A 26564-nucleotide genomic window follows, 5' to 3' on the forward strand; every position below is an offset into this window, starting at 1 on the left:
AACAGATCCGCGGCGAGGCTCCGGCAGCTCCCCCGAAAAGAGAAGAGCCATGCTTGTAGCTCAGTTCTGACGGGAACGGAGGAGAGGAGGAGGAGGAGGTGGAGGAGGAGGAAAAGAGGAGGAGAGGGGTAAATAAAAAACGTCAAAACAAAAATGCGCAGACATCAGCGCGCTGCGTTGGCTGAGGCGCTGGGCATCCTCGCTGTGCATTTGCATCCATATTAATATTCATACAGCGGGTTGCTTCCTTAGAGCAGACGACTGCTTGTGTTTTCAGAAGGGGGAGGGGGAGAGGGAGAGGGAGGGGGGGGGCGTTGAGTCCAGCTGCGGGGAGATGCTGCTGTGTTTTTAGTTCCTATACTAATAATAGCAGCAGATCCATCCAACGTTTATTTCTGCGCGTATGTTAAACTCCGGGGGTTGTTTCGCGCAAGAAATAAAGCGATACTGTCATAAATGATCATTTCTGCTGGACCACCACAGCGATGTCACATGGGATGAAAGTAATTATCGAATATAAGCTTGCAATTAAACTAAGCTGAGCGCTGCGACGTGGACTAAGCCTTGCTTTCAACGAGCGCCAGTAATGTGATGGACAATACCTAAGCCTGAAGACAGAAGGATGTTACTGAAAATATACATCCTCAGCATATTAAGGGAGGATTTACGGTACATTTGCATCCTTGCAGATTTTGTCCCACAGATTCATATAATGTAACTTCTTTGAAACATTTTACAAAGATAACTTTAGTAAAAATTGAAAAGTTATTGTCCTCTAAACTGGTTTTGCCACTCTTGGCAGGATTCAACTGCAATACATCAATCATTTGTCGTAACCTGGCAATGATTTTTATGTCTTTGTGGAGGAATATTTGGACCACACATTTTGGACCACACTCTAGCAATTTGGACAACTCTTATTTGAAGAATAGTCTTAATTTGGTCCCATCGGAAGGGTTTTGACCCTGAATGGCCGGTTTAACGTCATAGCACAGCATCTCAGTCTGATTTAAGTCCAGATTATAGTTTGTTTGGGTTTTGTAGTTGGTGGTTTAAGCCATTTAGAGGTAGACCTGTGTGGTTCTGATCATTAAACCAACTGCTGCATAACCCCAACTGGGGTTGAGCTAATGTCACAGACTGATGACCAGACCTTCTCCTTCAGGATATTTGTTTGATGGTCTGCAACGTGTAACTAAAAAAGCCAAAATCAGAGGAAACTTGTAACAGGGTAAATACTTTTTCACAGCATTATGTTTCCTCAGCATATTTCCCTCTGATAAAATTAGGGATAATGTAGTGTTTGGAGTCCTTCTCTATGTTGGTCTGTGAAATAAGATTATAATACGCATTAAAGTTTGTGGTTGTAATGTGACAAAATGTGAAAATACTGGATCCTCCAAAAATAGACACACGTAGATAAGCATTTCCAGGAAAAAAAAAATTAAATCAATCAATCAGCTAAATCAACCTTACAGTGTGAGTCAGATGTTTACCGTCATCAATCATCACGAATAAGGATTTATTTGAACTATTTTTCAGTCATGGTAGATCAATGTTTCTAAACAAAAAATGGCACACAGATTATATATATATATATATATATATATATATCCATCCATCCATCCATTTTCCAAACCGCTTATCCCTCATGGGGTCGCGGGGATATATATATATATATATATATAAATATATATATATATATATATATATATATATATATATAGTAAACTAGCCAATTTAAATGAATTATATGGTTACTGATAAGAATAATGATCAAAAATTCAGCCAGAATACAATGTACGTGTCAAAATTAAAGAAGAACATACACTTTCAGCAAGTGAACTGGCAGAAGGAGATTATGCGTAAAATCTGTGCTTGGACTCTATGTCCCACCTGGTGAGAGCAGCCATTCATACATAAAAGGACATCTGTTTACCCTTTACAGCAGCACGTTCAATATCGTCCAGCATGACACATTGGGGTCTAAAGTCCTTTGTAAATATTTATCGATTGGAAAATATTTCTATATTCTTTTCCAGCGACTCTTTCCTCTTTGCAGTCTTCCACAGTGCTCTGTACGATGTTGGTGTTAATGCAAAATGACCAAATAACGGGAGCAGTTTTAAAAGTTGTGGTACATTATCATAGATAACTGCATTTTCTAAAACCATATACACCGCCCTGATGCATTATTTACGTTGTAAGGCTCGGTGTGCAATGTACTGGGAATTTACACACACCAAATGGAGGTAGATCGGCACAGTGTACGCTTACGGACATCCACACCACAGAGGTTATGGGCAGTGCGCTGGATGTGCAGGCCCTGCTTCCCATTCAGAAGCATATGAACGGCCCACTATATGACCCTTTTCCATCACACCCCGGTATTTTCACACAGCGCCAAAGTCCACAGGTTTGGATAGAAGTTTGATATGTGAAAATCAAACTCTTTAGCCAGCTTGTATGCAAACGTGGTGCTATAAGCAACGCGGCAGGTTACTCCGATCGCTTCGTCTCAAACTGTAAAACACAGCGGTGTCAGTCCTCATCATGTCGGGGGATAAGACAGTTTACAGTTTATTGTGGTCATAGAATTACACTTTATAACAATAATATAACATAATACTGTTTCTATGTCAGTGTACGTTAAGTTTCGATTTATTCAGGAGAGTTAAGTACAATTATTTATTCCGCACCTGTAAAGGTCTAAGGGGCCACAGCAATAAGCAAAATGAATCTGCTGGAAAATGATCACAGCTTTCTTTAGATCAACACAAAGTGATGCTACGATGTTCAGCCCCAGAACACAACATTTCTATTTTATACAGAAAGCAATGAAAACAACAACAACAAAAAAAAATCATCTGAATAAGACAAATGGTTAAAAAAAATGTCACTAAGAAGCTGGAGAATAAGAGGGTTCTTGGATCTTTTTAAATCAAACTGTAGCAATGATAACTTGATGAAGTATGGAGGCATGAGCAGCACTAAACATGTTGTAATGACATCATAGCAGATATTCAATTACCCTTTGACACGTAGTTTACATTAAAAAAAACACATAACATTTTTACTATTAGTCACATTACAACCACGATGTATTTCACAGGGATTTTATGTGATAGACTAGCAGCTTTCCACAAGCCATGCAGGGGACACTACAGGCATGTGGAAGATTACTTCCTGGTCAGGTATCAAAACTAACAGTGCACATCCCCCTCAACAGACTATCCCTGCTGTGAAACATGGCGGTGGTAGCGTCATGCTGTGGGTATGCTGTTCTTTAGGGACAGTGAAGCTGGTCAGATTTGATGGGAAAATGAACGTAGCTGAGACACAGCGATGTCTGAAAACAAAAACAGCTGAAGGCTGCTAAAGTCTTGAGCCTGTGAGGAAAGTTCGCCTTCCAGCAGGACAAGAACCCTAAATATATAACCAGAGCTACAATAAAAGGACTTGGAAGCACATTTCTGTGTTGGGAGAGTTTAGTTCAAGTCCAGACCTAAATCCAATGGAGAATCTGTGGCAAGACCTGAACACTGATGTTAACAGACACTCCCCGTCTCATCCGAGCTTGAGCCATTTCGCAAAGATGAAGGAACAAAAATGCTGTTCTCTAGACCTGCAACGCTTGTAAAGTCATACCCCCTAAAGACCTGCCGCTGTAATTGAAGTGGGAGGTGGTAGACTCCAGAGGGTTGAATGTAAATGTGCTACAAACTTTTCAGGTTGTTCATTCTAAAAGCAAAAAATAACCCCAAAACTATGTAGCTGTTTTCTTTCACTTAAAGGTATACTATGCAACCGGGGTTGATTTTCCAGCGAGGCTCCCCCCAGAGGGCGAAAGTAAAAGTGCACTGTCGTAAAGATGCTCAGCTGTTCTGGTTTCTCCGTCAAGACAGGCGCTGTTGTTTTGAGCTTAGCAGACAGGCGAACGCAACGAAAAGTGGAAAAAACGGCAGAACAAACAATGACTAACACAGTGAAGGCCGAGAAAACCTTTGTTCGACCTGAAATGACTCATTTAATCATCCAAAACGGCATGGAACACATTAATTAACTGAAAAATGTTGCATAGTATACCTTTAACATGCGTTTAGTACTTTGCGTGGGTCTATCACAAATAAAATATATTGAAGTTTGTGGTTGCGACATGACAAATAGTTCAAGGGGTGTGAATAATTATGATCTGGTTAAGGACTGGTACTTATTTACATTTCGGAAGTAGTGAAAAAAAAAAATCAAGCACTCATACAGGAAATGCGAGCAACAAAGACATTCGCACACACTTGCGATGAGCCGAAATTGCGCAATCATTCATTTTCCTACCTCTGCATGTGTGTGTGTTTGAGGAATAAATCTTTATCTGAACATAATTAATTCTGTTTACAACGCGGCGCAGTTTTACTTTTAGTTTGTCATTGTGTCTTTTTCCTCCGTTGCATCTTTATCTTTAAATTCTTGGCGTGGGCTGGAATCTTTCACTTCCTGTATTTCCTGTTTTGTGAAACATCTGCTGGATGGTGTGCGAGTTTCATTACAACTCTGACAGGAAAGTCGTGCGAGAACCGAACCAGACATTTCGGTAATGAAACCTCAACGGACTGATTTCTTTTTCTGGTAAGACAGAAACTTTTTTGACTCGTTCTCAACCTGTAATATTTTGTCAGAAACTAACGCTGGTTTATGAGAGCTCTACCTTCTTTTGGCATTTCACTAATCAAGTCGTTTAACAGCAGAGAACAGTTTTATTTCTACAGCGGTGTGATCTGGGTAGGATTCTTTCACGCTGAGTGATACGAGCTGAACAGGTCGCCTTGTAATCTTTCCTATCACTATAGGGTGACCTACCGGTGTAAAGTATCTCTAATCTAATCATAAAAACCTTTCATGTTCCTGATGAGTCTCCACGGATCCAAAAAATACAAAGTACCAAACTATAAATCTTGGCTATGTTTATCTCAGACACAGCGTGCATGTCAAAGTATCGGGGGGGTTGGATTTGTTATCAGCAGCCCTCTCAGTAGGCGCTCTGGTCAAAGTGCACCGCGGTGAACAGTGTGTGGCAGCACTGCACGCTCATCCATTTAAATTGGCCTCGGGATAACCTCCGCTAAGGTAAAGTAGTACCGGCTTTTACGCTATAAGCAGAATGCTCATAAAAAGGTATTTTAGGTTGCCGTGCTGGCCCCTGGCCAAGGCTTCTCTGTCTGTGGTCCTATACCAGCCTGACTCATAAAAGCTTTATTTGTGTGCAAATTAATAATCGCGCGAGCTTGCCTGTCGGCTCATTCACGAGCGAGCCATTTCATCGCGCGGCTTAAAACGTCATACCCCTTTTTAAGGGTTTTCTTTCATCCCCCGACGCAGGGTTAAGAGCAGAAGCTGTTGTGCTGCTTATCGAAAAGAAAGAAGAAGAAGAAGAAAAAAATCAGTTTTCAATCATGAAGGGATCTGTTATCGATTTTATTATCATGACTTAATTTCTACGAGCATGAAATATACTGTGGCAAGACCCGTAAACCCTATTGAATTTATGCCAAGTTTAAAATGTTATTGATCTGCAAAAATGATTGCCCTGACCCCTCCCTCCTAGGTCGCAAGGATGACGAAAGAAAAAAGCCAGCTGAAGGAGTTTGTAGAGGCTGTAAGCGTTCTGCAGTGGGTGCTGAGCTTTCTCTTCTTAGGTAAGATCCTTTAACTCAGTCTGTTTTTTTTATTATTATTATTATTATTCTTTGTTGCCTCTAAGAACACTGTGTTAAGGATGTATACCAAAACCAATAGATCTAACATGGCTGGGTTATCATGCCTCTGCAGGAGTGGCTTGCATTATCTTGATGGTGTATCTGATGTTTACATCCTTGTGGCCGCTGTCCGCGCTCTGCTTCGTGTGGCTGGTGAAAGACTGGCAAACTCCAGAAAGAGGTAAAATCACGGGTATAAACTTTTGTGCATTTCATAGGTTTTTTTTCTTAAAAGTAGATCCATCCATTTAAATGTTTGGGATACTGGAACTACGTCCAGAATGTTTGAAACAAGCTTCGAATCCAGGGTGTTATTGTATACGGAGGCCGTAGTATTAAATGCAGGGATTGAATCCGCAACCTCGAGACCTTGGCTGGCTTTCCCTCCCCCTTCTGTCTTGTGCCGGTCGCCTGTCTGATTACTGCCAGTAAAAGCCACCAGTGCCAGAAATTTAATAAGAGGAAGGAAATCAGAACAGTGCGGGATGCATATGCGTATATACCGCAGTAGCTCTAAATAAAAACCAGCGCAACCAGCTGCCTTTTTTGAAGTCGTCTAATTCTCTAGCAGAGTTCACTTTTCTGTTCACTTTAAGACATGGCTGTGCACCTAGATTGATGGGCGAGCCTTAATCAGAGAAGCAGCCAAGAGGCCAAAGGTAACTCTGGCGGAGTTGAACGGAGCCACAACTCAAGTGAGAGAACCCGTCAGCATGGCGGCGACTAATCGTGCACTTCACAAATCCAATTTTTGTGGAAGAGTCCCAAGAAGACAGCCGTTGTGGGACGGACGCAAACATCTGGAAGGAGGTGCTCTGGTTCGATGGAGCCAACATGCAACCTTATGGCCTACTACGTGAATAACTGCATGTATGGAGGAGAACTTAAAGTCCAGCATGCTGCAGGGATGCTGTGCTTCAGAAGGGACATGAAAGCTGCTCAGTTACTAAACCAGGGCAATCATGGGGGGAAAAAAAGCTGTAGGAGGCTGTAAGAGACTGGAGATGACGGTGAAGCTTTGCCTTTCAACTGGTAAACAAGACAAATGTCTTGAATCGGGGGGCTGAATAAAAACACACACCCCGCTTTGATGGTTTAAATAGTAGTTTTATAACCAAATCCTATTATAAACTTCATGATTATATTCCCGTTCTCTCTCTGTGTTTCTTGTCCTTTATGATGCTGCTTGTTCACCAGCAAAGACAACTGGTTGCACTGGTTTGGATTTAGGGGTTTCAAAGTAAAGGGGCTTCAAAACAAATGCAAAGCACACATTTCTCATTTTTTCCACCTAAAAACTCGGAAAACCATGCGTTGCTTTCCTTCGGCCTACGGGTATGGACTCTTCTACAAGGCTCTGTGCTTCCCGTGTAACTTTTTAAATGCATTATTCAGGTAAACGGACAAATAGCTTTGTAGCAAAAATAGAAATTAAAGTGTTGGTCAGGATAAACCCGTCGACCTATATCAATCTTATTTTAAAATGTTGCACATTCATTATTACCAATGTTTTTTTCTTTACATGTACGCTCACTGCTTAATTAGTTTAATTCGTTTTATTGTGCCAGGCATATTTATTGTTATCACGTGGACCTGCTGGACATTAATTGCCTTTATTTAATTAGTCCAGTTTGACACATAAACTCACCCTCTGTCTTCTGACAACTTTCCACGTGTGTCCACCAGGGGGCAGAAGAACAACATTTGTGAGGAAGTGGAAGGTGTGGGAGCACTTCAAAGAGTATTTTCCAATTAAAGTAAGTTTAATTCAGCACTTCCATGTTTGATATGCTCATCATGTCGTCTAGATTGTTGTTTGCGACCAAACCTGTTAAGGCGTGACTCACACGACCAGCTTGCAACCCAAATCAGGCACAGTAGGCTCAAACTGCAAAGCTTTTACCTTTTCACACCTCCTCTCAACATCTTCTGTTCTGCAGTTGAGAATGCAAAGCCTGTAATCTGTAATAGGACGGAGGTCTATATTTTCTCAGAGAAATATGAAAATCTATCAGGGAATAATTTCCTCAGAATTGTTGACACCAATTTTTTTTAAATGTGCCGCAGGCCTAAAATACAGGGACAAGCGTGTAATAACAAATCAAAGAAAGAATAGAAGACTTAACAAATGACTCTGGGTTAGACTGCTGTATAATCTATGGCCTTCAGACATCGTGTCACACCTCACTCTAGAAAACACCGCCTGTCCTGTTCAAAGTGAAAGTGACAAATTTGGCAAGATTATAGGTATTCAGCTTAGAGATGCGGCTTTAATTAGATTTGTTTCTTTTCTATTCTGCTTTTCCCCATCGATTACGTTTTTGCACATTGAACCGATGCTGGGGTATGAGCTCAGGATCACAGCGTGGCATCCAGCTCGCTCAGTTAGAAAAATGTTCAAAGTCGCTCTTAAATGTAAATGCGAAAATGTATCCGGTAAGAAAGAATATATGTATACATCTGTCACGGAATCGGTTATTGCAGATTTACCACCACTCCTGTTTAAGTTTTGTTTTCCCTTTTCCTTTTAAAAAAATGGAGTGAGAGATAGATAGATAGATAGATAGATAGATAGATAGATAGATAGATAGATAGATAGATAGATAGATAAAGAGAGATTTCTTCAGTTCATATGGTCAAAAATGGCAAGAATCCCATTTTTTTTATTTCCAATTTCCTGCACATCACAGATTTTCATCATGTTTGCTTGCATATGACCAAAAAAAAACTAAATTATATGTGTGCAGTTCATTCAGAGCAGTACCACCAACATCCTCTTTGTGAGAGGAGAAATCTGAACATATTAGTTATCATAACGCTCCAGTCTTAGTATTATCTGCTTCTCTATCACAGCAGCTATGGTGATACATTTATCAGTAAAAAGTCATCACACTGAGCATTTAATCTCAGTGGCCGTTAATCACAACACTTTCATTAACTCTCCCTGTTGAATTTCTTCCCTCCTTATAATCGTCCGCCTCAGATTTTTCCCTTAAATTCCATTCAGTCCAAGGTGGTGTGCTTTATGAGTTGCAGAAACTGATTGATCAGCTTCAGTTATAAACGTGTTTTTTTTTTTTTGTTTTTTTTTTGCAGCTGGTGAAGACGGCGGACCTGAATCCAAACAAAAACTACATCTTCGGCAGTCATCCGCATGGTATCATGTGCGCTGGAGCCTTCGCCTGCTTCAGCACGGAGAGCTGCGGCTTCGCTGAGACATTTCCTGGGCTGAAGTCCACACTGGCGATACTGGCGGGCCTTTTCAGGATACCACTCTTAAGAGAATACCTAATGGCTGCAGGTATTATAAAATAGATTGAAATCTTTTAAATCAGGGTCAGGATATAAAACCAGAACCCGACCTTTGAACGTTTGATAGAGGAGATTCAATCTGTGATCTGAAAATGGGAAGAGCGTAGAACAAAAGCGTGACGTGTGTTTCCGTATTAACGGACAGCGCAGACAAGCGGAGCCTAAAACACATGAGAAGTTCATAGTAACCGAGGAGGAGCTGCAGAGATGGACGGCTCGGGTGGAAGAACCTCAACAGAATAATTGTTAGTTATGCACCTGCTTGCAGAAGACATGCCAAATGCTCGGTTTGGCAGAGATGAAGTAACATTCATTCAATAATTTCTATTCTATGTTCAATGTTAGTGAGTGACCGTACCCTCTAAAAGGGAAGTAACCTTAAAAATGGGCTAAGAGAGCAGAATCTCACACACTGACAAATACTGGGCATTCCAGACATCCTGGTAGAGGCTTAACGCAGAGTATCAATTACAATGGAGCGCCTTAGATCAAAACCTTTTCCTGTGCAAAATGGCCTAGTCAAAGTCTGAGATATACAGCCGGTACATACATACCTTAAAAAAATTGCATCTGTAATTGCAGCAAAATGTAGTTCTACAAAATATTGTCTCATGGTTGCTCCCTACAAATCTACGCCACACTTTTCAGATGTTCTGCTTCTTCCACGTCACAATTGGGGGCAACCTTTTGTTCTTCCCCTCAGTACAAAAATCACAGTAAACCACTGATTGTAGCGCTTGTGGTTGTGGTCCTTTGGCAGGTGAGGATTGTGAAGAAAATTGACTGCTTTGCTATATTTTGAAAACGTTTGGTTCCATTGAGACGAGCCGCTGACGGTCTCACTTCGTTTGTGCAATGAAGGCCTGTGTCCGGTCAGCAAACCGAGCCTCGCTCACCTCCTCTCCAAAAGCGGCAAGGGAAACGCGGTGGTGATCGTGGTCGGGGGAGCGGCTGAGTCCTTAGCGTCCTCTCCTGGCATCAACAGGGTGGTCATGAAGCAGAGGAAAGGATTCGTCAGGACGGCTCTCGAGTATGGGTGAGAACACGCAGAAAGACTCAGGCGACACCAGGACACCGTGATTTATCTGGTGGAAAACCATCCGTAACGTCTGAACGATCCTCCACAGAGCAGATCTGGTGCCCGTCTACACGTTCGGGGAGAACGAGCTCTTCCAGCAGGTGATTTTGTCAGAGGGGAGCCTGGGCCGCAGGCTGCAGGACTTGTTTAAAAAAATCATGGGTTTTGCTCCGTGTCTATTTGTCGGCGAGCGACTCGCTCTGTTGCCCTACAGGAGACCGGTCACCACCGTTGGTGAGTATCTCGTCCTCCTGAACGAAGCACTAATACCAACACTATCTGAACCCATTCGGTTCTGGTCTCCTTTCAGTGGGAAGTCCCATCTCAGTGCCCAAGTGCGTCACGCCAACGCAGGAGGCGGTCGATCGCTATCACGGGCTCTACATGGACGCCCTGACCAAGCTGTTTCACGAACACAAGGTCAGCTGTGGACTTTCCAAGAGCCACAAGCTGGAGATCATTTAGACTTTTTCCCTCCAGAAAACATCTGTGATGTTTTTTGATTGCACCGCCTTGACGGGATCAGGGCCGTGAACATTTGGAGAAAAGCTGCAGAAGATGAAGGAAAGGGAGGCTTTTTTTTTTTAAAGTAACAGTGGGGAGCTGCGATCGGCTATGTTTTTAAAAAGGTGCGACTGATGTACAAACTTGGAAAGAGAAAGCGGGCGTGATTAATTTAACATATGCTTTATGAATACATTGCTTTAATAGAGGGAGTCAAGAAAAACGTTATAAAACACTGCCCTCTATGTGCAGCCTGCTGTTCTCAGGCGGAGATCTGAATCCTTACCGGTAGTTTATCTATTCAGAAATATAAATTTCTGTGAGCGCTGGCAGGTCTAAACAAACAGCTGCCTTTATTCACACATAAATCTACCTCACAGGCAAACTGAAGGGCCTTTGTGTGAACTCGGCTGGCATTAGAGATAAGCACATTTGCATTTTTTTTTAATATATGTGATTTGTGATAATCTTGATTTTATTGTCTTTTAGTGTTGGAAATACCCTTGAACGTACATTCTGCTGGAGTGACTTTTAACATACTAAACTCACCAGATTTATCCCCTCGTAGCCTCTATTCAGGGCAAAGATCCTGTCAATTACTTGTTTTTATAGCTTCAAGAGGAGATTCTTCGAAAGCATGATAAGAGTTTTCTCCTCTGATAAAGCAGGGGGAACAGTTTCAAAAAGAAAAGTTGATTATAGATCATATAAATCTCTATGATTTATAGCATGTTTATAACACACTAATCCACAAGAAATGTATGATTTCACGTTGTAGTCTATGCCTTTAAAACTACGACTCGTGCTCAGGATTACCGTTAATCACATCTCCACGTTACTCGAAACTGTTTGCCTGTTGTTCGCTTGGGATGGTTTTAAAAATCCCTTCCAAGTTTAAACTCCCTTTATAAGCTCCAGTCAGCAAGGTGTTCTCAGAGCACCGCTCTTCCTGTATTTGATGTGAATAAAACATTTGCTAAGAGATTACAAGGCTGTGCAAGTTTTTTTTTTTTTTTTAAGGACTAAAAACCTCTGAGATGTAATAAAATGTAGTTATATTGACTCCTGAATAAAAAGAAAAAGCCACAAGATTTTCTTTTCTTTTTTTATTCAGTGGCTTAAGCTTCATTTTTCTATTTTATTTGCCATACAAGTTTCATGTAATGAAAGACGTGGATTTCTTAGTAATTCCGATGAAGTACATTTTTTTTTTTTGCAGTGACGGCATCATGCTGCAAAATACTGCAGACATAGTTGGGGTCTTACACATGCAGGGCAATCAGAGTAAAACCCCACGGGCAGAGGCTGCAAAACCTTTGAGAGGTGAAGAGGTCTGCCTTTCTAAATGACCCCTAGCTTTTTCAGTAACGTGTGTCATGCCTCCTTATTTCTGTTGTGCCGCAGTGGAAATTCCAGGCCATCTAATGACGGCACTGAAATGAAAATGTTGTATTAGCAGCACCGTGCTCCGGAAAGGCTTTGAAGAGTAGACGTACGGAGCTAAACTCTGAGGAATGCTGGGAGAAAACCTGCTGCTAGATTTGAGACTGAAAAACTTTTCAAAAGGTTCAAAATCTCTTTTCATGTGAACGTACGTCTCATTTTCTTCTATTTTGCTGTAGTAGAAAACAATATTTATTTTTAGAGACCAAACTTAAGTCTCTCAGATGCATGTATATTTATTTATAAAACAGCTATGTCCTTCTGAACTGATTATAGTTATAATTCTAATTCCAAGGATGGGCTTTTAATTTGTATTTGTGTCCCTTTTCAGTTCGACTTGATTTCTCCACTTGTTCTTAGCTCAAAAACCGGGTGACACATTTAAAAGTATCTTAAGCACAATTTTATTGATCAGTTTACAGCAGTTACAGAAGCCATTATAGGGTTGCACAATGATTACAAAATGAAATATCTGTAAGCAAATACTGTAATTACTACAAAAAAAAACAGAACACAACACAAGAGCCAAGACAAAAGAAGCTGGAGGAGCATCTAAAAGAAGTCCATATCATCTGGTGCATCCAGGTCACGATACTCAATTATATTCCGTGGATCTCCCCGGGACAGTCTGAGGAAAACATTAAACATGATCTTAAAATCAAACGCTGCCAACTCCTCGGTTAAGATATCTGGAGATCTGAAAGAAGGTACATACCAACTCTACAGGGGCCTCACCTGATGTTGCGTGGCTTACCCAGGTAGCCGCCTTGACCCCGGAAGTTGTCATAGTTTCCTCTGCCTCCTCCAAACTGATTGGGGGGGTAAGGGGGCCCAACTGGCCAAAAAAAAACATTGGAAAAGTTACATTTTACTCTGACAGACCATTCCCCATACCCAAACACATAGCAGACCCCACAACATACCACCATAGCCCATCAGAGGTGGACGAGGCTGACCGAAACCCATTGGACCCTGGGGGCCTTGAGGAGGAAACGGTAGAGTAGGAGAAAGCAAACCTGTACACCAAAACCAGGAGATTAGAAACAGAGCTCATCATTCCCCTTTTTAGACCCCATTTAATCAAATCCCTGTTATTCTAGAAATGTCGGAGAAGTTCTCCTGTATGGTGAGAGTTAACAAGAAACAGGCCAACCTTGTCCAGGGCCAGGAAGAGGTGGAAGCTTCATCTCTGGCAGCGAAGGTCTCTTAGCATCCAGGAGAAAATTGTTGAAAAACACGACTTCCTTTTTCACTTCCTCGATTTTCTCCCCGTGTTTGTTCAGGATGTGCTTCCGCACGAACTCCGGACCCTGAAATCCAATTTGTACACAAACGTTCAAAAATGCTTAACAAAAAAAAAATACATCCCATGGCAACACTTTTACTAAATCCTTCAAGCAGTCACCTTGAATTTCTTGCCACTAAGAGGACAGAGCCACTTGTCTTTGCCCAGCTCCTGAGTGTTTGCAGATATAAACTTCTCCACCTCTTCGTCGGGATCCTTGCGACCCATCTTTCCCGCCTCTTCGTCGGAGAGGACTTCCTTTAGATTAAATAGAGGCACCAGCTTTTCCTCCGTCACCTTTTCCCACTGTTGCACTGTTTAAGGAAATAATCAGACAAAACCTAAATAAGTTCCTTTAGATAAAAAACGCTTAAAACCGTTTTGCTCTAAACACTCATTGTGGGTTTTAAAGATCCAGAGGGACGTGGTGACATTTAATCATAAAACACCAGGTCACAGATTTAAAACGGGGTTCCTGAACATTTCTTGTTTCTAATTTCCATTCAAGACTCAAGATATTCACATATCTTAATTCATTTTCAGGCCATTTAATGTATTAATACAAAACTTAAAATGTTCTTAATGGCAGATATTTTTAGAGTTATCAGGCTTAAAAATGCCTTTAAAATCAGAGTGGAGCTAAGGAAATAAAACGGGAATGAATGCTTCATTTCTGAGATCATGGGTTTAAAAAAAAAAAAAAAAAGTAGATTTCCTCCTCGTCCTCCAAGTCACTTCTCAACATCTATACGTCCATGCATGTGCTTTAAGATATTTCTAACTAAAATGTTCCACCCAACACCTGACATGAAAGATTAAGAGTGTTTTCTGTTGTGTAATCTACCTCAAACCTCTAGTTTTGAGAATTTTAGATACCTATTTTAAAAAGAATAAAGTCGGTTTTCGTTACTCGTTCAAAACTGGAAAACAGTGAAATGCAATTATTTCAATCAACGGATTATAAATACGCATCTGCTTCACGGGCGGGGGTTATTTCCATGCTGCGGCTGCCACTGGAGCAGCAACAAGCAGACACTGACCTTCTCCGTGGGTTATGCGGTTGGGAGGGATGGGACCGCGGACGTGGATCATGCCACAGCGATTGGGCATTTCATCCTCACTGGGGTATTCACAGGTGTTGTAGTAATCCACTGAATGCACGATCCGCAGATACAAGAGCAAACGGTCCAAAACCTACGAATAAAAGCACAGGCTCAATAATTGTTTTCTTTATTTCTTTCAAACCTGCTCACTAAATGATACGTGTAATGTCATCATAAAAAAAAAACCAAGCAGACCTTGGCTAGTTTATCGTCTCTCTCCACCGTGATCTCAGCGGGGTTTCCCTCCTTGGCGCTCTCCTCGGGATCCATTCCGCTGCCGGATCCCAGGAGCTCCTCTTCCTCAGCACTCACCTCCTCGATCAGGTAATCGGTGATATTCTTCAAGATGGGGTTCTGAGCCGGCAACTTTTTGGTAAAAAAAGCAAAAAAAAAAAAAAAAAGATCCACACACACACGATTATTAAAGAAAAGATCGTTTGATAAACGACGTTTGAAGCTACGCAGCAGGGAACCTCGGTGCTTTGAGCCTCCTGGTTTTTGCGGTTCCACAGCTCCCCCTTTTCATCCAAGGCGTGGATCAGCTTGGCAGCCAGCTTGATGTCGTTGCGGAGCACCTGCTTGTGCTGAGTGATGCCATTGACGTTGCGCACCCTCCGAGCCAGGTCCCTGTTCACCCCCGGCGCCAGCTCACAGTCTCGGAGCTTTTAAGGAGGAGGAAATGCGGCAGGTTCAGAGCGATGGATAAAAGAGGAGTAAAACAGCCTCAATTGGTGCAAAGGCTAGCACGGAAAAATCACACAAAAACCTCAACTATAAATCTAAACGGTAATTATGCAACACAAACACACCGTGTGTTGTGTAATGGTTAACAGATTAAAGGCAGCAACACCTACGCGTATATTCTGAAGGTTCCAGCAGATTTCCTTGATGTTGACGCTGCGATCGAACGTCACCCAGCAACGTCTGAAAAACCTGAAAAAGGCCCCAGTTTCATCAAAACATGACGCAGAATTGTGCACCTAAACATTTTGTCACGCGTGATTTTCGTTCCAACCACAAACTGCCGCGCGTTATTCTGGGATGTTGTGTGTCGGATCGGCACAAAGCAGCTCAAACAGGTCGGATGGAGAGCATCAACTTTCACTCTGTCACATAAATATGCGATGATCTAAACCATAGTAGCTCCAGCAGGTTTACTTCCAGCAGGTTGACTTCCAGCACTGCCCTATATTTAGTTAAATTGAGTTTTCCCCCACCAACTCTGACCAGTGTCCCTGCTGAAGCAGTATTTTGCTGCCACCACCACGTTTTACTGTGGGGATAAAGTTTTCAGGGGGATATGTTGTGTTAGTTTCACTTGAGCAGAAAACCAATGCCTGGATGTATGCTCTGCCCCCTGCATGGCTTGTGATAAGCTGATTTCTTATGGCTCCCTTTCAGCTGAGGCTTTTCTCTTGCCAGTTCCAATAAATCTGTTTAGTGCAGTCACCAGAGTCTCCCACCCGAGGTGGTTGAGCCAACGTTACTGTCAGGTTCAAACACCTAAAACATTCATTAACAACACAAGAAGGAGAGACAACAATGAGGTTTGGTTTTCAAATAATCTTGCAAGGAGATCGAACGGAGATGCTTAATACAGATGTCCAAATCCGATCTGAAGCAAATCCGTCGCCCCCCCTCTCTATTTATTAGGAAAAGGAATCCCTGGTTCCATTGTCAAGCTAAGGGGTAGGGATAAGCAAAATAACTGTGACCTTCCAGATAAAACCAAGCAGTTCACACAGTGCAGCACTCCAGATGGCTGAATAGAGTTCAGAAAAACACTGATCATAGTCACAACATATTTCTCTGCTTTCTGCAGGCCTTCTGCAAATATAAGAGAGAGATCTGAAACCTTAAAACTTCTTAGTAGTAAAGAGTAAATATATATGATAAATACGATGAAAATAGTAAATAACATAAAATATGTAGACATAGTAATAATAATAATCAGTTACCATGGGCCTTTGTGCTTTTTGTGATTAATGTCCTACCGGTCTGGGTGGCTCTGCACTTGTTTCATACTCTCTTTGTTCACCGATACCTTCCAAAGTCCTCACAGAACATCTTATTTATGCTGTGGTGAAGCTGCATAAACGTGAATAATTTCCCCTCCGCATTAGAAGTATGTATCCCATAAAAAGGCAATTAAGGATGTGTGTTAATAGTTATGGTGTATAGACGCGTGTGCAAAGAGTCGACCAATGAGGAGAGGACGGGCCTTTGAACCAACCTGCGCTCTGGATGAGGGTCAGACAAGCAAACGCGCAAAAACCCGGGATACCGTCGACAAAGCTGGGGAGAAAACGGTACAGATCCTGAGTTCAAACAACGCTAAACATGCCGCGTTTACTCATCTGTCTGCTTTGCTCTGACTTACAGCAACGATCTCAGCCTTGGAGATGGTGGGAGCGATGCTCCTCATGAACAGGGAGAACGTCTTGTGCAGCGGCCGCGGTCTGGGGGAGTCATCTTTGGGCTTCTTCTCTTCCTTCTTCTCTTCTTCGGCGGCCTCCTTTGGTTTCTCCTCTGCGGTTGTTGGGAGAGGAAAAACTGATTGTAGTCGTTCTGAAACTCAAAGCCGAACGCTGTGCATCAGACTCGTCACCTTCGCCCTCCTCCTCTTCGTCGTCCTTGTCCGGCACCGCTTCCTTCTTCTCGGGTTTGTCGGAGCAGTCGGAGTTGGAGTCCGAGTCGGAGTCAGACTCGCTCTCTGAGGCGCTTGCTTCATCGTCGCTGTCCCCGCTGCGCTTCCGCTTTCTTCTCGCCTGACAATTAAAAAGGAATGATTAGGGACGTCTGGTTCGTTTCGTTGTGTCTAAGATGTTTTAAGCATCTGAAGTAACAACAACCTTCTTAGGCTCAGGCATCTCTTCTCTGACAGCTTCTTTCTCTGCCTCCTCCTTCGTATCGTCTCCATCTGCCGTGGCCTCCTGGTCTACGCCGGCAGAGTCACTCTTCTCCTGCAGCACGGTTCACTGTCGTTACCGCAGCTCTTTGTAGTCACCGTTGTTTGCACACAGGAAACTTTACGCACCTTCTCAGTTTTGGCTTTCTCCCCTGAGGGCTTGCGCTCTCTGTCCGCCGTTTTCAGGTCCTCCCTCCTTTGGAGCTCCCCTCCACCTGCAGCAGGTGTGGACTTTTCCCTTTCTTCCTCCTCTTCGGGTGGCATGTCCAAAATGCGAAGATCGTGGTCTGTGCCCCCTTCCATCTTTATCACAGCTGAGGGAAAAATAATCTGAACTGATTAAAAGGCAAAGTGACGGGGAATAAAGTCTGGAGGTAAACACTTTTTCTAAACCCTTATTTTCCTCTTCCGTAGTATTCCAGACATGGAAAATACTAAAACCACGCTGTAGTGAGCAGGAACCCTAAACGTTTTTAACATCATTCGCCACTGAAGAACCCTTCCCGGTGAATAAAACCTGGACCGTGTAGCGCAGCAGCGTCACGTCCTGTTGGCTCATCCGCAGAGACAGCAGGGGCAACCCAGGTAAAGCTCGAGGGACAGAGAATCACATCGACTTAAACATGTCAGGAAAGGGGCAAAAACAAAGCCTAGAGGGTTGAGATGCTAGTAAAAGCTAAAACCTACTTTTGGAGGTTTGAGGAACTTCCAAACTTTACCAACAGAAGCCAGGATTTGTCAGGCGGTTGTCCGACACGCTGAATGTCAGTGTGTTGAAAATGAGTGTAACGCTGCGTTTAGCATAGGCCACATTTAATTTTAGTTATTCGACAATGGCCTTTTCACTTGGCCTCCTTGGACCGGACGCGTTTTTTCCAGCACTTCTCAGTTACTTGACTGGAATGAGACCTGGAGGCCTCGTCATCGCCTCATCCTGATAGTTTCATTGTCCTTTAAACCATAACAGCTCCCAAACAACCCGACATTAATATGGTTTTACCTGGTTTTAACATTTTTTTACCGCATCCAACCTTGTTACGGCGGGCAGGGGTATGCGTGCCCCAAAAAAAAACGACACGCGTCTCGTCAGGCAACATAATCGATATAATTGGCCGAGTGAAGCGGAAACGCAAACAAGAACGCAGCCAATAAGAAAATGAGGCCCGCTGGGTTCAGCTTTGGCGAAAAATAACATTCAGGAAGCCGCAGTCAAAACGTGCCTAAAGAAACTCCTGCTTCAAATTCTCTAAATGTGATAGATCGGATGTCTAAATATGTAAACATCTATGCTGAAGACAGACATTTGTAATTAAGTTAACATATCTCAACAAGCCCTGTGATTAGGGATGGGTACCGAAAACCCGGGATCAAAACGCAACGCCTTGCGTCAACAAGGCGTTGGATCAAAAACAAGAGGCTAAACTGTTGGGAGTGATAATTAGGCGCCCGCCTATGCATTGAAAATGCATGGCGGAGGCCTTATGTTATGCACCTAATAAGGGTCCATCACCGTTAATACAGGCCGAACCGTAGGGTCTACCCCCACATACTATGCATCAAAACGTTCGTCTCGACGCCGTGAAGCGGGCTTTTTGTACTTGACGCCATTTAAAGTTACCGTGGTGACAAAATTAACCAAAAACCACTACTCAAAACCACTTCCTAGACACAGTTGACCTCGAAAAAAAATGCAGACCTCTGCATGGCACTTTTTTTTGGTACAGTGGTTTAGGTGTTGGGCTGGTGCACCAAAGGTCGCAGGTTCGCAACCCGCTGGCGGTACCCAATATTTTTTTTTTTTTTACAAGTAACAAATAAACAATGTGAACAACTGATATAAATGAATGAATGATGAAAAAATTGCAACAGCAAGAACTACGCCCCGGCCAATACAACACCACTCACCTGTGGGAAATGGCACTACACACCATTTTTGTCAAATGTTGAGTTCTGGGCCCAGATTTGGTGAGGCTTAGTTGCTAAAGGAGGCCGATCTGACACATGGCCTTTGGTGAGCTTTGGTGACATTAAGTATTGGCACCCTTTTTGAGGAACTTCCCAGTACAGGATTTGGACCAAACTAACAGAGTACAATCACCCGGTGATACTGGACACAACCATGTTAGCGGCTAACGCTTAGCATGTTGCTAACCGGAAGCAGCTCTAGGAAGGTCTCACTAACTTCTGCTTCACAGTGGTTGTACTTCCTTTAGTAGTTTGTAATGCCTTTAACATTTTTATTCACATATTTCATTTTTTCATGCTACACTGAAGTATTTAATCATGTTTTAATAACACCAATTTTCTATGCTGCTTGGATGCAGACCTTCCCCTGTCGGCTGGTTTTGACGAAGACAAATCCTTTTCACACTCATAAGATTTGATTTAACATCCCCAAGTGATAAAAGCCTACGACCAAGGAACTCGGAAGCTTTGCCTTTGACGGTTACGTGCACCACCAGGCGGGCGCCTTCTTCAACTTCTTCAGAAGTTGAACGTTTCTAGTTGATAATAGATTGTGTTGGGATAGACATGTTCAGAACTTGTTAACTAAAATGGGTAATAGTTAATCGGTCATTCAAAAGGTGTTCAAAATACTTTACACCGCAGGTTATTACACAAGTACTTGATGCTTTGTTTTTTTCACATCTTGATTATTGCTCAATGGTTTGGTCAAATACTTCATCAATTAATATAAAAAAACTACAAGTAATTCAGAATAAAGCTGCACGTGTTGCCCTTTCATGTGGGTTTAGATCAAATGTGGACAAAATGCATGATAGTCTTTTATGGTTAAAAGTTAAAATGGTATTTCTATATAATGTTATAACAAATAAAACACCTTTCATTTTATATACAAAACTATCCTTTAGTACTGATACACATTATTATCATCCAACAAGACATGCAGTAGGAGGTAGTTTTATTTTACCTAGAGTTAAAACAAAATAAATTCAACGTTCAGTTAGGTACAGGGCAATGTGTAAATGGAATTCACTCCCAAAGACTATCATACAATAAAACACTCTCTATGGTTTCAAAACTGCACTTAAGAAATATTACCTTCAAAGAAATTTGGATAGTTAATGTTAATTTTATTAAGGAGATGCTGTGTAGGGTTCTTGTTAGCTAGTTCTTTGATATAGATCTATCGGGAGTAGCAAAATTTTATGTTAATTATGTTTGTTTATTTATGTTACTTTTTAATGATAAAAGGCGTTAAATGTAAATATGTATTAAAATTTGTGTAAATGTCTTGTATGCATAGTGTATAATGTGATGTAATACATTGTATTGTCACATGGAAGACTGAAGGACCCCAGGAAGAATAGCTTTTAGCTGATGCTGAAGCTAATGGGGATCCTAATAAAACAAACAAACAAACACACTGCAAAAACAGAACTTAAAATAAGTAAAATGTTCTTAAAATGAGTGTGTTTGTCCTTGATTTGAGCAGGTAAATAAGATGATTGGCCAATGGAATAAGATTTTTGCACTTAAAATAGGAACAATTCATCTCCATCATCTTATTTCAAGTGCAGGATGTCTAATTATCTTATTTTAGGGGTCAAAATACTCATTCCATTGGCAAATAATCTTATTTACCTGCTCAAATCAAGGACAAATACACTAACTTTAAGAACATTTTACTTATTTTTAGATCCGTTTTTGCAGTGCAGCTCTGACGCCTCACCTGCATCCAACACCTTGATGATGGCGGGAGTCTGCTCGATATCCAGGGAGACATTATCAAACCAGCCGTTCTCCATCAGGAACACGAAGACGTTCAGCCGGTTGCAGAGGGCACTCCGGGCCTCTGCCTTAAGTCGGCTGGCCTCATCCGGGTGATATTTGGACCTGAACCTGTGTTCAGAGTAGGGATCCACCAAAGAGAAGAGAGAGGGGGAATGATGGAGGGAATGGGATGAAAAGGTTGGCAGAGTTACAGAAAGAAACAGATATTATACATCAAGGCCACTAAAGTGGGGCCAGAAATATTTCAAAAAATTTCATGAGTGTAATAGGATCTTAAGAACAGCAGAATTTCAGATTGTTGGGCTATTTGTAAGACGTAAAAAGGCAAATTCAGCAACACAAAATCTAAATTGCATACACATGTATATATAATTCTGGTGATTTAACCCTAGACCTTGGCTGGCAATGATTTTTCTAATTATGCAGCAGGAAAAAAAACATGGAATTAACTCACCAAAAAGGTTAGGAGAAAAAAAAAAAACAACAGATTATAAAAATCAATCACAGAATCAGAATGTCACATAAGAAGTTTATCATTGAGTGGTCCACAGTTACCTTTTGCTCTGCCAGAATAATAACAAATATTTACAGAGAGGGGGAGGGTCTCTTCAGTCAAAATGCGCTCCACTTCACCCCAGTGGTGTGTCTGTACACACACATATTCGCTTTTGGGATTCGATTTGATCCGAATATAAAAAGAAAATGGTCCGGGAAAACAAAAAAATCCTCCATGTGCGGAGGACTGATTGGCTATCTAGCTAAAATCCCTGGTACTGTGTGTCTAAGAGCATCTGCATTGTGCGCAGTGCTTGCCCTCGCTATCTAAGACCGACTCTGGCGGAGGAGTCCCGCTGTTTTCTTGGAGGGGGGGGAGGGGAGAGAAAAAACAAAAATAAAAAAATAAAAAATCGTCGTCGACTTGTAGAAGTGAAGGGAAGAAGAACGGGTTAGGTCAAAACAGAGCAATATTTGCATCATACCTGTGAAGCAAGCATTAACAAATAACATACAGCAGTGAATTTGCATGACATCAAGTAAGAAAATCATAGAACAAGGAAAGCTAAAATCCTCATAAGCTTCATTCATATTCAACCAATTTATAAGCACCCCGGATAAAGATGTATAAAACATGTTTTTAATGACAGTAGCATAACCTCACACTAAAAATGTTGTCAACATTTCTTACTAACAAATGATTACTTTTAACAAACTCACTGGTGGGAAAATAAATGTCGCAGAAGCATTTCTTTAGTTACACTTTACTTTCTCGACTTGATCTGCTTTATCTGGTCCTAATCCATCACTTTCTGTTTCCTGCGTTTATGAATACAACTTGACACAGTGGCCCATTTCTTTCAGGCAGCACCAGGACTCGTATTTATCTTCCCGCTACGCCAAGTCCAAGCTGTTACACAACTTGCAGCAGAGAGTATCATTTTATGCTCACCAAGACTCCATGATAAATGCCACCATCAACACGCTGTATGGTAATGTGTGTCTGTCCTACAAGCACAAACAGCAGTGTGTTGCTTGCTAAACTCTTTTGCTGCCAGAAAATATAAAAGGTGTCATTCGCTGAGCGTTTCAGCAATATCTGGCTAAACACGGAGATGCTTCATCAGACCCAAATAACAACTTTTTTCATGGTTATCTCGCTCTCCAGACCTAAAGTCCATAAAAACCTGTGGGTACAACAGAGGACCGGACAACTCTAAATAGAGCCAGTTATATATTAAGATCAGGTTTAAATCTAAATGTGAGATTATGCTGATGCAATTAAAAACTTTCTTTTTTTTTTTATTATTCTCCCCACATCTTTACAAGAGGTGCTATAAAGCTTTCCCATCACTACAGATGGAATTAGGCCAGAAATACAAAGGGAAGCTTCACTACATCTCATCTCTTAAGTAAATCTACATTACGAGTCAATTTTGGTTGGTTATCATTTTTCATTCAAAACTACAGAAGAAAATGTTTCAAACACAAAATGATTGTGTGCTTAGTTCAATTACAACAACGTACCTGCTCTAACGTGTGCCTGCTCTTTTCTAATTGCTTCTATTTTAATGCAAAACATTGAATTTAGTTATTTTATTGCATCACAGCTCATAAAATGCTACACACCTACAAAAATAGGACTTTTATAAATATATTGCAAATAGTTACAATGTAGCTCAGTTAAACCAGACTGACGTCAATCGTTAGGTAAAGACAGATCGTACCACTCCTCGTCTTTATGAGCCAAAAAGAAGTCCTGCATCTGTTGTCGGCGGAAATCTATCTTGTACTCATTGTAGCGTTTGACAGCTTCGGTCTCGTCCACAGAATCATCCAGGGACAGCAGGAACTCTTTAAAGCTCTTCATTATTGGAGGAGGTGGACCCAGGTCCATGTCATGGATGCTCCCAAGTCTAATGGAGGAAAGTGGTGTTGGTTAGGCCCCCAAAAACAACTAAGCCTTTTATGTCTTGGACATTAGTGAGAAAAATCAGTGAACAAACTATCGTTAAATTGGTTTGCTTACTTTTATTTTTAACTTGCATAAAGCTGATGTTATATGAACTCTAGTAGCTCAAACATAAATTAACAGCAATGATAATAAAAAATAAATCAATCTCATAGCTGTATAAACAAAATTAAACTCTTAAAACATATCCTGATTTTAATTTTTACCTCGCCTGGATGGGGATGCCCTGATGAGGCTGCATAAGATGCAGGTCAGGATGGCCCCAGTGCTGCGGCGGCCCATAGCTCGGACCTCCTCCACCGCCGTAACCCAGGTCATATCCTCCGCGGTAAGGATCTCCACCATGATCGTCCCTTCAAGTTCACATAAAACAGCTTGAATAAGAGATGACACCAACGGTAACAATTACGTTAGAACAACCAGATGTGTTCAGTCTCACCAGTCTCTTCTCATGCGTTTCTGCTGGGGGCTTATGTCGTGTCTAGGAGGGCTAAATCTCTCCCTGCGCCCGCGGTCGTAATCTCGGTATTCACCGCGGCTCCGGCGCTCCCTACCCCTGTCCCACTCCCTGGAATATCGAGCAGGAAAAAAACAAAAACATTAACGTAACTGAAAATTACATATTTATCACCCACTGTAATTAGGTGTATGGTGAAGAGATGAGAAGTGAAAAACACTTCTCATCTCTTCACCATGGCACCTGTTAGCATTTGGGCTACACGTTGCGACAAATAAATATTTTGTCTTCATTTTGGCAAATAATCTAATTGCGATTTTTTTCCCCAGTTTCATTTATCATGTCTTTTTAAACATATACAAACAACAAATCAATTTGTTTCCTCGCCGTGCGGATTAGTTGCTAAAAGACCCACAGCATCTAAACTCGGAGCAGTAATGATTGTGTTCTGCCTACGATATATTTCAACCAAAATTGCAATTTCGACTTTTCTCTGCATTAACCACAAGCAACAAAAAATGGCCTCTAAAACAAGGACTATTTAAAACAAGAACTTTTAATGTTTCTATTAATCAGAATACTATTCAAGAAAACAGCTTTTAATTGATTTGGACATCGATCCTTGTTGAACATAAAGTCCAACCAACAAGCAAGTCTATGTATTAAACTGATTGACCTGTACTTAATGCTATGTATGATTATATAAACTCTAAAACAAGTAAAAAAATTAGATTATCTCACTGCTGCAACCCTCTTCCCTTCCATGTGGAGGCAAACCCACTTCAAACATTTTACCGATACCTAAAGGACTCGTCTAATTCCCTAATTGTTACATAGCCAAAAATTGCAGACCTCTGCGATTTGGAAATTGCGTCATTTTTTAAATCGCAATTATATTGAAAATGCAATTAATTGTGCAGCCCTAGTCTGCAGTGGTCAGCAAAAGGGCCAGAGAAGGCTGGATGAGCCTCTGGGGCTGAGTTTTTTTGGAAATAGCTACTGCTCACTATTAGAGGTGTCCAAAAACAAAGTGCGTCTCAGGTCAATGTAAATAGGGCTGCAAACCTGCAGAAGAGTCGGGGCAGAAATGGTATTTCCTTCCATTCAATAATAGCAGTGTCCTCTTTCAAGAATATAATACAAAAATCAGGGATGGTGGAAGGACGACAAAGATCTTAATCCAAACAAGCCCCTTTATGAGTTATCTGGCCAAATCTAGATATGTCTGATCCATGGATTGCTCAATCACAGCTTATAGGATGTCTAGTCAAAGATGCGTTGGCAGTAAAAGTGGAACCTATACACAATTAGACAATTGGTCATAATGTTATCCCTAACTAACATAATTCCCACATCCTTTTCATACCTGTCATTCCAGTCATCTCTGCGCCGATCCTCTCTTTCTCTTGAACGATCATAATCACTTCTCTCCCGTCTGAATTTGTCCCTTCTCCTGCGATCGTATTCATCATCACTGTCTCCCATCTCTAAGGAAAGAGGTACAAATGTAAAACCCCGACATACACCGCGGAATGACTAATGAATGAATTATGTGACAATGAGCTCTAACATCAGAAGCGCACAAGCGTATGCAGCATTATTATTTATCAACTAGGGCCTCAAATTAACAGAGAGACTTGCGAAGCAAACACTAAACGTATTTGTGCTCCCTTCTTTGATCTTGAGTCTGGCTGGTGTAAGGTCTGAACTGATGAGGAATCTGTTTGCACAAAAAGCCGATAGCTAAAACGGAACTAGCACAAAGTTCTCTCTGAATAGATTTAGACGTAGGCTATAAATTAACAAATAAAAAAAGCATATAACTCTGGATAATAATATAGCATAGATTAATAGAAAACGTAGCCATTGACCTGAAAAGAAAAAGGCAAATAAAATATTTTAATCCCATGTGGCTAACGCTATCCGAGCTATTTTAGCTAAAAATGCTAACATGCTACATGCTCTAAATTAGCGATAGAAACACAGCCTTCGTTTTTATTTCAATGATAAATACAGACAAAATGTCGTCTCGCCAACACTAAGAACGCGTGTAAAGTAGAAACCAACACAGGAAAACATTATTATAGACTGCTATGTATTTATTTAAATTATGGTCACCTCTTTTTGGTGTTCGGTCTCCCCGCCGTCTTCTGCTGTTGTGCCACAAGATCCGCCTTCGGAAATGGTTGAAGAGTGACATTATCGCCACCTATCGGCGTGGAGTGGCAGTAGAATTATGGTTCGCCTCACAAACTAAACATTCACTTTGTGTTTTTCACCGGTTTTACCATACTGCAAAAAAATTATTTGCACGGACGTTTTTATCATTATATTGAAAAATGAAGTCTTAATACATTGTAAATATAATAGAAAAGGTAATCTGAGGCGTTTTAGCACCTTGTTATTTAATGTGTGAAATGTGAAAGGATTATATTCTAACATGGAGGGTTCAAAATGAGCAGTTCTTAATGTGTTTAAGTTAGTCTTGGGTTCTCCTTATT

At 41.4% G+C, this 26564-nt stretch overlaps 2 protein-coding genes across 5 annotated transcripts; one reads left to right on the forward strand and one right to left on the reverse strand.

Moving 5' to 3' along the window:
- Positions 1 to 38: 38 nt before the first annotated feature.
- On the forward strand, positions 39 to 11628 carry mogat3b (monoacylglycerol O-acyltransferase 3b). Of its 3 annotated transcripts, none has more exons than XM_021318793.2 (8): positions 39 to 128; positions 5600 to 5690; positions 5824 to 5931; positions 7437 to 7507; positions 8847 to 9051; positions 9924 to 10098; positions 10190 to 10374; positions 10451 to 11628. In XM_021318793.2, exons 2-8 carry the CDS (start codon positions 5609 to 5611, stop codon positions 10603 to 10605), a joined length of 981 nt encoding a protein of 326 aa, XP_021174468.2. In that variant the 5' UTR covers positions 39 to 128; positions 5600 to 5608; the 3' UTR covers positions 10606 to 11628. The 3 variants fall into 3 exon arrangements, with proteins under 3 accessions (XP_021174468.2, XP_012722581.2, XP_035999129.1); XM_012867127.3 differs by lacking the exon at positions 39 to 128 and adding an exon at positions 4371 to 4623; XM_036143236.1 differs by lacking the exon at positions 39 to 128 and adding an exon at positions 4658 to 5121.
- An 839-nt stretch (positions 11629 to 12467) lies between these two features.
- On the reverse strand, positions 12468 to 26285 carry srrt (serrate RNA effector molecule homolog (Arabidopsis)). 2 transcript variants are annotated; one of them, XM_036143237.1, is made up of 20 exons: positions 26182 to 26285; positions 25430 to 25550; positions 24046 to 24174; positions 23813 to 23959; positions 23362 to 23550; positions 21078 to 21247; positions 17513 to 17697; positions 17328 to 17438; positions 17084 to 17243; positions 16856 to 17004; positions 16709 to 16770; positions 15330 to 15408; positions 14949 to 15137; positions 14671 to 14841; positions 14413 to 14566; positions 13493 to 13686; positions 13241 to 13397; positions 13011 to 13103; positions 12823 to 12922; positions 12468 to 12715 (listed from the first exon to the last, which is right to left on the reverse strand). In XM_036143237.1, exons 1-20 carry the CDS (start codon positions 26261 to 26263, stop codon positions 12640 to 12642), a joined length of 2718 nt encoding a protein of 905 aa, XP_035999130.1. In that variant the 5' UTR covers positions 26264 to 26285; the 3' UTR covers positions 12468 to 12639. The 2 variants fall into 2 exon arrangements, with proteins under 2 accessions (XP_035999130.1, XP_035999131.1); XM_036143238.1 differs by having other exon boundaries at positions 12803 to 12922.
- Between the last annotated feature and the right edge of the window lie 279 nt (positions 26286 to 26564).

Source organism: Fundulus heteroclitus, chromosome 11 (assembly GCF_011125445.2).
Source record: "Fundulus heteroclitus isolate FHET01 chromosome 11, MU-UCD_Fhet_4.1, whole genome shotgun sequence".
NCBI classification, from domain to species: Eukaryota; Metazoa; Chordata; class Actinopteri; order Cyprinodontiformes; family Fundulidae; genus Fundulus; species Fundulus heteroclitus.